Source organism: Ambystoma mexicanum, chromosome 1p (assembly GCF_040938575.1).
Source record: "Ambystoma mexicanum isolate Mex_15411 chromosome 1p, UKY_AmexF1_1, whole genome shotgun sequence".
In the NCBI taxonomy this organism is placed as follows: domain Eukaryota; kingdom Metazoa; phylum Chordata; class Amphibia; order Caudata; family Ambystomatidae; genus Ambystoma; species Ambystoma mexicanum.
The window spans coordinates 96,713,306-96,725,944 of NC_090921.1; the positions used below are offsets into that span (position 1 = coordinate 96,713,306).

A 12,639-nucleotide genomic window follows, 5' to 3' on the forward strand; every position below is an offset into this window, starting at 1 on the left:
GAGGAAGGGAAAACACTCAGTCTGCACCCACGATTCATTGCAACACCCTCATGTTTCCTAGGCGCCTGCCAACCTGTATTGACCAACCACACTGTGGGGATGCGGGCAGTGGAGATGTCCACTGCATCATCAGTCTGTTGGCAGCCAATGGGAAGGTGGCTAAATACTATTTTTTTTAATCCCAGACCCCAAAATAAATATATTATTAAAAAAAAGAGTAATTCGACTTTTTTTTTTTTCGAGATTTTTTTTCGACCTTTTTGTTATTCGAGATTTTTGTTGAGATTTTGACCGACCACCGAGCTTAATATCTGGTGGCCTACTGTTTGCCACTGGATAAACAAGCCATCCACGAAGAATAGATACAAATTTAGCTAAGTGTCCTGATGAAGTATACAACACGAAACACACGTGAACTTCAAATCCCAAGACAAATCATCATCAAACCAAACCAGAGTAGATTAAGAGCAAGAACATCCTACCCAGAACATAGTGTAATTGCCTGTGTTTACCTGACTCCCGGTGTCTGGCGCGGAGAACCTTCCCAAACGTGCCCTGGCCCAGCCGCTGCTGGATGTCATAGTGCTCCCGGATCTCCAGCATGGCGGTGGTCCGGGAGATGACGTTCATCAGCTCTCTCAGCAGGGACGCGGTGTCGCGCGCCTGGTCCATGGTGTACCTGGGGAACAGAGGAACTTCAAATCAGCCAACATGGGTTACGCTGCCATTCACCATGCACCCAGCCACACGGGAGAGGACGGGGAAGTGGAGTGCCCTCGGAGCAGGGGACGAAGCCTCAGGAGGACTTGCCCATCTCTACCCATGTCCAGGAGAAAGAGACAGGGCTAGATAAAGGCCTGGCCCCACACTCTCTAACGTCACAGGGTCACGAAATCAATAATGACACAGAAGCCATATTTTAACAATGCCGCTTATTGCCACACATGCAGAGAAGTATGAATGAACGGGTGCCACCCAAGGACACGTTGTTGTAGTGTGTGGGGGGAATGACAATGGATTTTTATTGGGGTTTTCACCACCTTCCAGTGTCTGTCCCAGCCCAAACAACCAAGTGGGATTTTCCAATACTGGCTTTTATAAGATATGGTGTTAGTCTTTCTGGGAGTGCATGAGGGGGACCACACCCCCTCCCCCCACGACCCATGACTGAGATACACAAGCCTGATGTACAGAACCACAATGTTACAATTTTTAAAACCCCATAACACCCAGCTGCTCTCTGCTACTTCCAACAGTGCCTTGAAGACTTCCAGGCGCACGTGCTCGCTCAGCCATGTGGAGGGGGCTCAAATAATAGGCTCCCTGCAAGGGGTGGGGGGACGACAGTGCAGCATGTCCCTTGGGTTGAGTGGCGAGATGCGCGGTCCTACATAAGTGGAGCAATGAGGGGGAACGTGCGGAGTCCCTCGGTGGTCTGTAATGGGGTTTGCTTCTTTTACTATATAATTAAAGGGCCTTGTGTAGAAGCCACGGCATGTGTGGCCAGCAGAAGACAGACCTAAAGGCCTGCAGAGGCCAGACATTCCGAAGGTCACACATTGTATTGCATGAAGCATAGACTGGACTCCTGATGGGGAGATTAAGGTCCCACTGAGACATGGTGCTGTGAGCGTGGACAGCAGAGGAAACGGTAGCAGCCGATGAGAGTGGGCATATGATATAATCAGGGGTCGCTTGGTGCTATACATGCCCACCATGAGTTGGACACACTGCGAACAGGGCCAGGGCTTCCATGCACTAGCAGTGTGATGGTTGCTGGGCCCCACGTGGGTTCCAGGAGTACAGTTAGGGCCGCCCTGCATTCATAGTATGGCAGCGTGTTTGCCAGATGCGGCTAAATTGACTCAGGGTTCCCAGCACGTTAGTAGTGTGATGGTTACGGTGCCATATCTGGGGCCGGGCAGAGTTGTGGGTTGCCAGCACATTAGTAGTGTGATGGTTATGGTGCCATATCTGGGGCCGGGCAGAGTTGTGGGGTCCCAGCACATTAGTAGTGTGATGGTTACGGTGCCATATCTGGGGCCGGGCAGAGTTGGGGGTCCCAGCACATTAGTAGTGTGATGGTTACGGTGCCATATATGAGTCCGGGCAGAGTTGGGGGTCCCAGCACATTAGTAGTGTGATGGTTACGGTGGCATATCTCGGGCCGGGCAGAGTTGGGGGTCCCAGCACATTAGTAGTGTGATGGTTACAGTGCCATATCTGGGGCCTGGCAGAGTTGGGGGTCCCAGCACATTAGTAGTGTGATGGTTACAGTGCAATATCTGGGGCCAGGCAGAGTTGGGTGTCCCAGCACATTAGTATTGTGATGGTTACAGTGCAATATCTGGGGCCGGGCAGAGTTGGGGGTCCCAGCACATTAGTAGTGTGATGGTTACAGTGCCATATCTGGGGTTGGGCAGAGTTGGGGGTCCCAGCACATTAGTAGTGTGATGGTTACAGTGCCATATCTGGGGCCAGGCAGAGTTGGGGGTCCCAGCACATTAGTAGTGTGATGGTTACAGTGGCATATCTGGGGTTGGGCGGAGTTGGGGGTCCCAGCACATTAGTAGTGTGATGGTTACGGTGCCATATCTGGGGCCGGGCAGAGTTGGGGGTCCCAGCACATTAGTAGTGTGATGGTTACGGTGCCATATCTGGGGCCGGGCAGAGTTGTGGGTTCCCAGCACATTAGTAGTGTGATGGTTACGGTGCCATATCTGGGGCCGGGCAGAGTTGTGGGGTCCCAGCACATTAGTAGTGTGATGGTTACGGTGCCATATCTGGGGCCGGGCAGAGTTGGGGGTCCCAGCACATTAGTAGTGTGATGGTTACGGTGCCATATCTGGGGCCGGGCAGAGTTGGGGGTCCCAGCACATTAGTAGTGTGATGGTTACGGTGTCATATATGGGTCCGGGCAGAGTTTGGGGTCCCAGCACATTAGTAGTGTGATGGTTACGGTGGCATATCTCGGGCCGGGCAGAGTTGGGGGTCCCAGCACATTAGTAGTGTGATGGTTACAGTGCCATATCTGGGGCCCGGCAGAGTTGGGGGTCCCAGCACATTAGTAGTGTGATGGTTACAGTGCAATATCTGGGGCCCGGCAAAGTTGGGTGTCCCAGCACATTAGTAGTGTGATGGTTACAGTGCAATATCTGGGGCCGGGCAGAGTTGGGGGTCCCAGCACATTAATAGTGTGATGGTTACAGTGCCATATCTGGGGTTGGGCAGAGTTGGGGGTCCCAGCACATTAGTAGTGTGATTGTTACAGTGCCATATCTGGGGCTGGGCAGAGTTTGGGATCCCAGCACATTAGTAGTGTGATGGTTACAGTGCCAAATCTGAGGTTGAGCGGAGTTGGGGGTCCCAGCACATTAGTAGTGTGATGGTTACAGTGCCATATCTGGGGCACGGCGGAGTTGGGGGTCCCACCACATTAGTATTGTGATGGTTACAGTGCCATACCTGGGGCTGGGCAGAGTTGGGGGTCCCAGCACATTAGTATTGTGATGGTTACAGGGCCATATCTGGGGCTGGGCAGAGTTGGGGGTCCCAGCACATTAGTATTGTGATGGTTACAGTGCCATATCTGGGGCTGGCCAGAGTTGGGGGTCCCAGCACATCAGTAGTGTGATGGTTACAGTGCCATATCTGGGGCTGGCCAGAGTTGGGGGTCCCTGCACATTTGTATTGTGATGGTTACAGTGACATATCTGGGGCTGGGCCGAGTTGGGGGTCCCACCACATTAGTAGTGTGATGGTTTCAGTGCCATATCTGGGGCTGGGCAGAGCTGGGGGTCCCAGCACATTAGTAGTGTGATGGTTACAATGGCATATCTGGGGCTGGGCAGAGTTGGGGGTCCCGGCACATTAGTAGTGTGATGGTTACAGTGGCATATCTGGGGCTGGGCAGAGCTGGGGGTCCCAGCACATTAGTAGTGTGATGGGGACAGTGCCATATCTGGGGCCGGGCAGAGTTGGGGGTCCCAGCAAATCAGTAGTGTGATGGTTACAGTGCCATATCTGGGGCCAGGCAGAGTTGGGGTTCCCAGCACATCAGTAGTGTGATGGTTACAGTGCCATATCTGAAGTTGAGCAGAGTTGGGGATCCCAGCACATCAGTAGTGTGATGGTTACAGTGGCATATCTGGGGTTGGGCGGAGTAGGGGGTCCCAGCACTTTAGTAGTGTGATGCTTACAGTGCCATATCCGAGGTTGAGCAGAGTTGGGGGTCCCAGCACATTAGTAGTGTGATGGTTACAGTGGCATATCTGGGGCTGGGCAGAGTTGGGGATCCCAGCACATTAGTAGTGTGATGGTTACAGTGCCATATCTGAGGTTGAGCGGAGTTGGGGATCCCAGCACATTAGTAGTGTGATGGTTACAGTGGCATATCTGGGGTTGGGCGGAGTTGGGGGTCCCAGCACATTAGTAGTGTGATGGTTACAGTGCCATATCTGGGGCTGGGCAGAGTTGGGGATCCCAGCACATTATTAGTGAGATGGTTACAGTGCCATATCTGGGGCTGGGCAGAGTTGGGGATCCCAGCACATTAGTAGTGAGATGGTTACAGTGCCATATCTGGGGCTGGGCGGAGTTGGGGATCCCAGCACATTAGTAGTGTGATGGTTACAGTGCCATATCTTTGGCTGGGCGGAGTTGGGGGTCCCAGCACATTAGTATTGTGATGGTTACAGTGCTATATCTGGGGATGGGCAGAGTTGGGGGTCCCAGCACATTAGTAGTGTGATGGTTACAGTGCCATATCTGGGGCTGGGCAGAGTTGGGGGTCCCAGCACATTTGTATTGTGATGGTTACAGGGCCATATCTGGGGCTGGGCAGAGTTGGGGGTCCCAGCACATTAGTATTGTGATGGTTACAGTGCCATATCTGGGGCTGGGCAGAGTTGGGGGTCCCAGCACATTAGTATTGTGATGGTTACATGGCCATATCTGGGGCTGTGCAGAGTTGGGGGTCCCAGCACATTAGTAGTGTGATGGTTACGGTGGCATATCTGGGGCTGGGCAGAGTTGGGGGTCCCAGCACATTAGTAGTGTGATGGTTACGGTGGCATATCTGGGGCTGGGCAGAGTTGGGGGTCCCAGCACATTAGTAGTGTGATGGTTACGGTGCCATATCTGGGGACGGGCAGAGTTGGGGGTTCCCAGCACATTAGTAGTGTGATGGTTACGGTGCCATATCTTGGGCCGGGCAGAGTTGGGGGTCCCAGCACATTAGTAGTGTGATGGTTACAGTGCCATATCTGGGGCCGGGCAGAGTTGGGGGTCCAAGCACATCAGTAGTGTGATGGTTACAGTGCAATATCTGGGGCCAGGCAGAGTTGGGTGTCCCAGCACATCAGTATTGTGATGGTTACAGTGCAATATCTGGGGCCGGCAGAGTTGGGGGTCCCAGCACCTTAGTAGTGTGATGGTTACAGTGCCATATCTGGGGCCGGGCAGAGTTGGGGGTCCCAGCACATCAGTAGTGTGATGGTTACAGTGCCAGATCTGGGGCCGGGCAGAGTTGGGGGGTCCCAGCACATCAGTAGTGTGATGGTTACAGTGCCATATCTGGGGCTGGGCAGAGTTGGGGTTCCCAGCACATTAGTAGTGTGATGGTTACAGTGCCATATCTGGGGCTGGGCAGAGTTGGGGTTCCCAGCACATTAGTAGTGTGATGGTTACAGTGCCATATATGGGGCAGGGCAGAATTGGGGGTCCCAGCACATTAGTAGTGTGATGGTTACAATGCCATATCTGGGGCTGGGCAGAGTTGGGGGTCCCAGCACATTAGTAGTGTGATGGTTACAGTGCAATATCTGGGGCCGGGCAGAGTTGGGGGTCCAGCACATTAGTATTGTGATGGTTACAGTGCAATATCTGGGGCCGGGCAGAGTTGGGGGTCGGAGCACATTAGTAGTGTGATGGTTACAGTGCCATATCTGGGGCCGGGCAGAGTTGGTGGTCCCAGCACATTAGTAGTGTGATGGTTACAGTGCCATATCTGGGGCCGGGAAGAGTTGGGGGTCCCAGCACAATAGTAGTGTGATGGTTACAGTGCCATATCTGGGGCTGGGAAGAGTTGGGGGTTCCAGCACATTAGTAGTGTGATGGTTACAGTGCAATATCTGGGGCCGGGCAGAGTTGGGGGTCCCAGCACATTAGTAGTGTGATGGTTACAGTGCCATATCTGGGGTTCAGCAGAGTTTGGGGTCCCAGCACATTAGTATTGTGATGGTTACAGTGCCATATCTGGGATTCAGCAGAGTTGGGGGTCCCAGCACATTAGTAGTGTGATGGTTACGGTGCCATATCTGTGGCTGGGCCGAGTTGGGGGTCCCAGCACATTAGTAGTGTGATGGTTACAGTGCCATATCTGGGGTTCAGCAGAGTTGGGGGTCCCAGCACATTAGTATTGTGATGGTTACAGTGCCATGTCTGGGGTTGGATGGAGTGGGGTCCCAGCACATCAGTATTGTGATGGTTACAGTGTCCTATCTGGGGCTGGGCAGAGCTGGGGGTCCCAGCACATCGGTATTGTGATGGTTGCAGGGCCATATCTGGGGTTGGAGAGAGTTGGGGTTCGAGCACATTAGTATTGTGATGGTTGCAGGGCCATATCTGGGGTTGAGCAGAGTTGGGGGTCCCAGCACACTAGTAGTGTTATGCAGTGCCATATCTGGGACTGGGCAGAATTGGGGGTCCCAGCATATTAGTAGTGTGATTGTTGCAGTGCCATATCTGGGGCTGGGCAGAGTTGGGGGTCCCAGCACATTAGTAGTGTGATGGTTACAGTGCCAAATCTGAGGTTGAGCGGAGTTGGGGGTCCCAGCACATTAGTAGTGTGATGGTTACAGTGCCATATCTGGGGCCCGGCAGAGTTGGGGGTCCCAGCACATTAGTAGTGTGATGGTTACAGTGCAATATCTGGGGCCAGGCAGAGTTGGGGGTCCCAGCACATTAGTATTGTGATGGTTACAGTGCAATATCTGGGGCCGGGCAGAGTTGGGGGTCCCAGCACATTAGTAGTGTGATGGTTAGTGCCATATCTGGGGTTGGGCAGAGTTGGGGGTCCCAGCACATTAGTAGTGTGATGGTTACAGTGCCATATATGGGGCACGGCGGAGTTGGGGGTCCCACCACATTAGTATTGTGATGGTTACAGTGCCATACCTGGGGCTGGGCAGAGTTGGGGGTCCCAGCACATTAGTATTGTGATGGTTACAGGGCCATATCTGGGGCTGGGCAGAGTTGGGGGTCCCAGCACATTAGTATTGTGATGGTTACAGTGCCATATCTGGGGCTGGCCAGAGTTGGGGGTCCCAGCACATCAGTAGTGTGATGGTTACAATGCCATATCTGGGGCTGGCCAGAGTTGGGGGTCCCTGCACATTTGTATTGTGATGGTTATAGTGACATATCTGGGGTTGGGCCGAGTTGGGGGTCCCACCACATTAGTAGTGTGATGGTTACAGTGCCATATCTGGGGCTGGGCAGAGCTGGGGGTCCCAGCACATTAGTAGTGTGATGGTTACAGTGGCATATCTGGGGCTGGGCAGAGTTGGGGGTCCCGGCACATTAGTAGTGTGATGGTTACAGTGGCATATCTGGGGCTGGGCAGAGCTGGGGGTCCCAGCACATTAGTAGTGTGATGGGGACAGTGCCATATCTGGGGCCGGGCAGAGTTGGGGGTCCCAGCAAATCAGTAGTGTGATGGTAACAGTGCCATATCTGGGGCCGGGCAGAGTTGGGGTTCCCAGCACATCAGTAGTGTGATGGTTACAGTGCCATATCTGAAGTTGAGCAGAGTTGGGGATCCCAGCACATCAGTAGTGTGATGGTTACAGTGGCATATCTGGGGTTGGGCGGAGTAGGGGGTCCCAGCACTTTAGTAGTGTGATGCTTACAGTGCCATATCCGAGGTTGAGCAGAGTTGGGGGTCCCAGCACATTAGTAGTGTGATGGTTACAGTGGCATATCTGGGGCTGGGCAGAGTTGGGGATCCCAGCACATTAGTAGTGTGATGGTTACAGTGCCATATCTGAGTTTGAGCGGAGTTGGGGATCCCAGCACATTAGTAGTGTGATGGTTACAGTGGCATATCTGGGGTTGGGCGGAGTTGGGGGTCCCAGCACATTAGTAGTGTGATGGTTACAGTGCCATATCTGGGGCTGGGCAGAGTTGGGGATCCCAGCACATTATTAGTGAGATGGTTACAGTGCCATATCTGGGGCTGGGCAGAGTTGGGGATCCCAGCACATTAGTAGTGAGATGGTTACAGTGCCATATCTGGGGCTGGGCGGAGTTGGGGATCCCAGCACATTAGTAGTGTGATGGTTACAGTGCCATATCTTTGGCTGGGCGGAGTTGGGGGTCCCAGCACATTAGTATTGTGATGGTTACAGTGCTATATCTGGGGATGGGCAGAGTTGGGGGTCCCAGCAGATTAGTAGTGTGATGGTTACAGTGCCATATCTGGGGCTGGGCAGAGTTGGGGGTCCCAGCACATTTGTATTGTGATGGTTACAGGGCCATATCTGGGGCTGGGCAGAGTTGGGGGTCCCAGCACATTAGTATTGTGATGGTTACAGTGCCATATCTGGGGCTGGGCAGAGTTGGGGGTCCCAGCACATTAGTATTGTGATGGTTACATGGCCATATCTGGGGCTGTGCAGAGTTGGGGGTCCCAGCACATTAGTAGTGTGATGGTTACGGTGGCATATCTGGGGCTGGGCAGAGTTGGGGGTCCCAGCACATTAGTAGTGTGATGGTTACAGTGCCATATCTGGGGACGGGCAGAGTTGGGGGTTCCCAGCACATTAGTAGTGTGATGGTTACGGTGCCATATCTCGGGCCGGGCAGAGTTGGGGGTCCCAGCACATTAGTAGTGTGATGGTTACAGTGCCATATCTCAGGCCGGGCAGAGTTGGGGGTCCCAGCACATCAGTAGTGTGATGGTTACAGTGCAATATCTGGGGCCAGGCAGAGTTGGGTGTCCCAGCACATCAGTATTGTGATGGTTACAGTGCAATATCTGGGGCCGGCAGAGTTGGGGGTCCCAGCACATTAGTAGTGTGATGGTTACAGTGCCATATCTGGGGCCGGGCAGAGTTGGGGGTCCCAGCACATCAGTAGTGTGATGGTTACAGTGCCAGATCTGGGGCCGGGCAGAGTTGGGGGGTCCCAGCACATCAGTAGTGTGATGGTTACAGTGCCATATCTGGGGCTGGGCAGAGTTGGGGTTCCCAGCACATTAGTAGTGTGATGGTTACAGTGCCATATCTGGGGCTGGGCAGAGTTGGGGTTCCCAGCACATTAGTAGTGTGATGGTTACAGTGCCATATATGGGGCAGGGCAGAATTGGGGGTCCCAGCACATTAGTAGTGTGATGGTTACAATGCCATATCTGGGGCTGGGCAGAGTTGGGGGTCCCAGCACATTAGTAGTGTGATGGTTACAGTGCAATATCTGGGGCCGGGCAGAGTTGGGGGTCCAGCACATTAGTATTGTGATGGTTACAGTGCAATATCTGGGGCCGGGCAGAGTTGGGGGTCGGAGCACATTAGTAGTGTGTTGGTTACAGTGCCATATCTGGGGCCGGGCAGAGTTGGTGGTCCCAGCACATTAGTGTGATGGTTACAGTGCCATATCTGGGGCCGGGAAGAGTTGGGGGTCCCAGCACAATAGTAGTGTGATGGTTACAGTGCCATATCTGGGGCTGGGAAGAGTTGGGGGTTCCAGCACATTAGTAGTGTGATGGTTACAGTGCAATATCTGGGGCCGGGCAGAGTTGGGGGTCCCAGCACATTAGTAGTGTGATGGTTACAGTGCCATATCTGGGGTTCAGCAGAGTTTGGGGTCCCAGCACATTAGTATTGTGATGGTTACAGTGCCATATCTGGGATTCAGCAGAGTTGGGGGTCCCAGCACATTAGTAGTGTGATGGTTACGGTGCCATATCTGTGGCTGGGCCGAGTTGGGGGTCCCAGCACATTAGTAGTGTGATGGTTACAGTGCCATATCTGGGGTTCAGCAGAGTTGGGGGTCCCAGCACATTAGTATTGTGATGGTTACAGTGCCATGTCTGGGGTTGGATGGAGTGGGGTCCCAGCACATTAGTATTGTGATGGTTACAGTGCTATATCTGGGGATGGGCAGATTTGGGGGTCCCAGCACATTAGTAGTGTGTTGGTTGCAGGGCCATATCTGGGGTTGGAGAGAGTTGGGGTCCGAGCACATTAGTATTGTGATGGTTGCAGGGCCATATCTGGGGTTGAGCAGAGTTGGGGGTCCCAGCACACTAGTAGTGTTATGCAGTGCCATATCTGGGACTCGGCAGAATTGGGGGTCCCAGCACATTAGTAGTGTGATTGTTGCAGTGCCATATCTGGGGCTGGGCAGAGTTGGGGGTCCCAGCACATTAGTAGTGTGATGGTTACAGTGCCAAATCTGAGGTTGAGCGGAGTTGGTGGTCCCAGCACATTAGTAGTGTGATGGTTACAGTGCCATATCTGGGGCACGGCAGAGTTGGGGGTCCCAGCACATTAGTATTGTGATGGTTACAGTGCCATACCTGGGGCTAGGCAGAGTTGGGGGTCCCAGCACATTAGTATTGTGATGGTTACTGTGCCACATCTGGGGCTGGGCAGAGTTGGGGGTCCCAGCACATTAGTATTGTGATGGTTACAGGGCCATATCTGGGGCTGGGCAGAGTTGGGGGTCCCAGCACATTGCATTGTGATGGTTACAGTGCCATATCTGGGGCTGGCCAGAGTTGGGGGTCCCAGCACATCAGTAGTGTGATGGTTACAGTGCCATATCTGGGGCTGGGCAGAGTTGTGGGTCCCTGCACATTTGTATTGTGATGGTTACAGTGCCATATCTGGTGCTGGGCCGAGTTGGGGGTCCCAGCACATTAGTAGTGTGATGGTTACAGTGCCAAATCTGGGGCTGGGCAGAGCTGGGGGTCCCAGCACATTAGTAGTGTGATGGTTACAGTGGCATATCTGGGGCTGGGCAGAGTTGGGGGTCCCGGCACATTAGTAATGTGATGGTTACAGTGGCATATCTGGGGCTGGGCAGAGCTGGGGGTCCCAGCACATTAGTAGTGTGATGGTTACAGTGCCATATCTGGGGCAGAGTTGGGGGTCCCAGCACATCAGTAGTGTGATGGTTACAGTGCCATATCTGGGGCCGGGCAGAGTTGGGGTTCCCAGCACATCAGTAGTGTGATGGTTACAGTGCCATATCTGAGGTTGAGCAGAGTTGGGGATCCCAGCACATCAGTAGTATGATGGTTACAGTGGCATATCTGGGGTTGGGCGGAGTTGGGGGTCCCAGCACTTTAGTAGTGTGATGCTTACAGTGCCATATCCGAGGTTGAGCAGAGTTGGGGGTCCCAGCACATTAGTAGTGTGATGGTTACAGTGGCATATCCGGGGCTGGGCAGAGTTGGGGATCCCAGCACATTAGTAGTGTGATGGTTACAGTGCCATATCTGAGGTTGAGCGGAGTTGGGGATCCCAGCACATTAGTAGTGTGATGGTTACAGTGGCATATCTGGGGTTGGGCGGAGTTGGGGGTCCCAGCACATTAGTAGTGTGATGGTTACAGTGCCATATCTGGGGCTGGGCAGAGTTGGGGATGCCAGCACATTAGTAGTGAGATGGTTAGCACATTAGTAGTGAGATGGTTACAGTGCCATATCTGGGGCTGGGCGGAGTTGGGGATCCCAGCACATTATTAGTGTGATGGTTACAGTGCCATATCTGGGGCTGGGCGGAGTTGGGGATCCCAGCACATTAGTATTGTGATGGTTACAGTGCCATATCTGGGGATGGGTAGAGTTGGGGGTCCCAGCACATTAGTAGTGTGATGGTTACAGTGCCATATCTGGGGCTGGGCAGAGTTGGGGTTCCCAGCACATTAGTAGTGTGATGGTTACAGTGCCATATCTGGGGCTGGGCAGAGTTGGGGGTCTCAGCACATTTGTATTGTGATGGTTACAGGGCCATATCTGGGGCTGGGCAGAGTTGGGGGTCCCAGCACATTAGTATTGTGATGGTTACAGTGCCATATCTGGGGCTGGGCAGAGTTGGGGGTCCCAGCACATTAGTATTGTGATGGTTACATGGCCATATCTGGGGCTGGGTAGAGTTGGGGGTCCCAGCACATTAGTATTGTGATGGTTACGGTGCCATATCTGGGGCTGGGCAGAGTTGGGGGTCCCAGCACATTAGTAGTGTGATGGTTACGGTGGAATATCTGGGGCTGGGCAGAGTTGGGGGTCCCAGCACATTAGTAGTGTGATGGTTACGGTGGAATATCTGGGGCTGGGCAGAGTTGGGGGTCCCAGCACATTAGTAGTGTGATGGTTACAGTGCCATATATGGGGCAGGGCAGAATTGGGGGTCCCAGCACATTAGTAGTGTGATGGTTACAGTGCCATATCTGGGGCCGGGCAGAGTTGGGGGTCGGAGCACATTAGTAGTGTGATGGTTACAGTGCCATATCTGGGGCCGGGCAGAGTTGGTGGTCCCAGCACATTAGCAGTGTGATGGTTACAGTGCCATATCTGGGGCCGGGAAGAGTTGGGGGTCGGAGCACATTAGTAGTGTGATGGTTACAGTGCCATAT

The 12,639-nt window shown here is 53.5% G+C and overlaps 1 protein-coding gene across 1 annotated transcript in view; it reads right to left on the reverse strand.

Annotated features, from left to right (window-relative positions):
* LOC138452947 (serine/threonine-protein kinase SBK1-like) overlaps positions 1 to 12,639 on the reverse strand; it is a 41,166-nt gene that overhangs the window by 15,400 nt on the left and 13,127 nt on the right. The window contains exon 4 of the mRNA XM_069605348.1: positions 513 to 679. Coding sequence (XP_069461449.1) covers positions 513 to 679 — 167 coding nt within the window. The remainder of the gene's footprint in view (positions 1 to 512; positions 680 to 12,639) is intronic.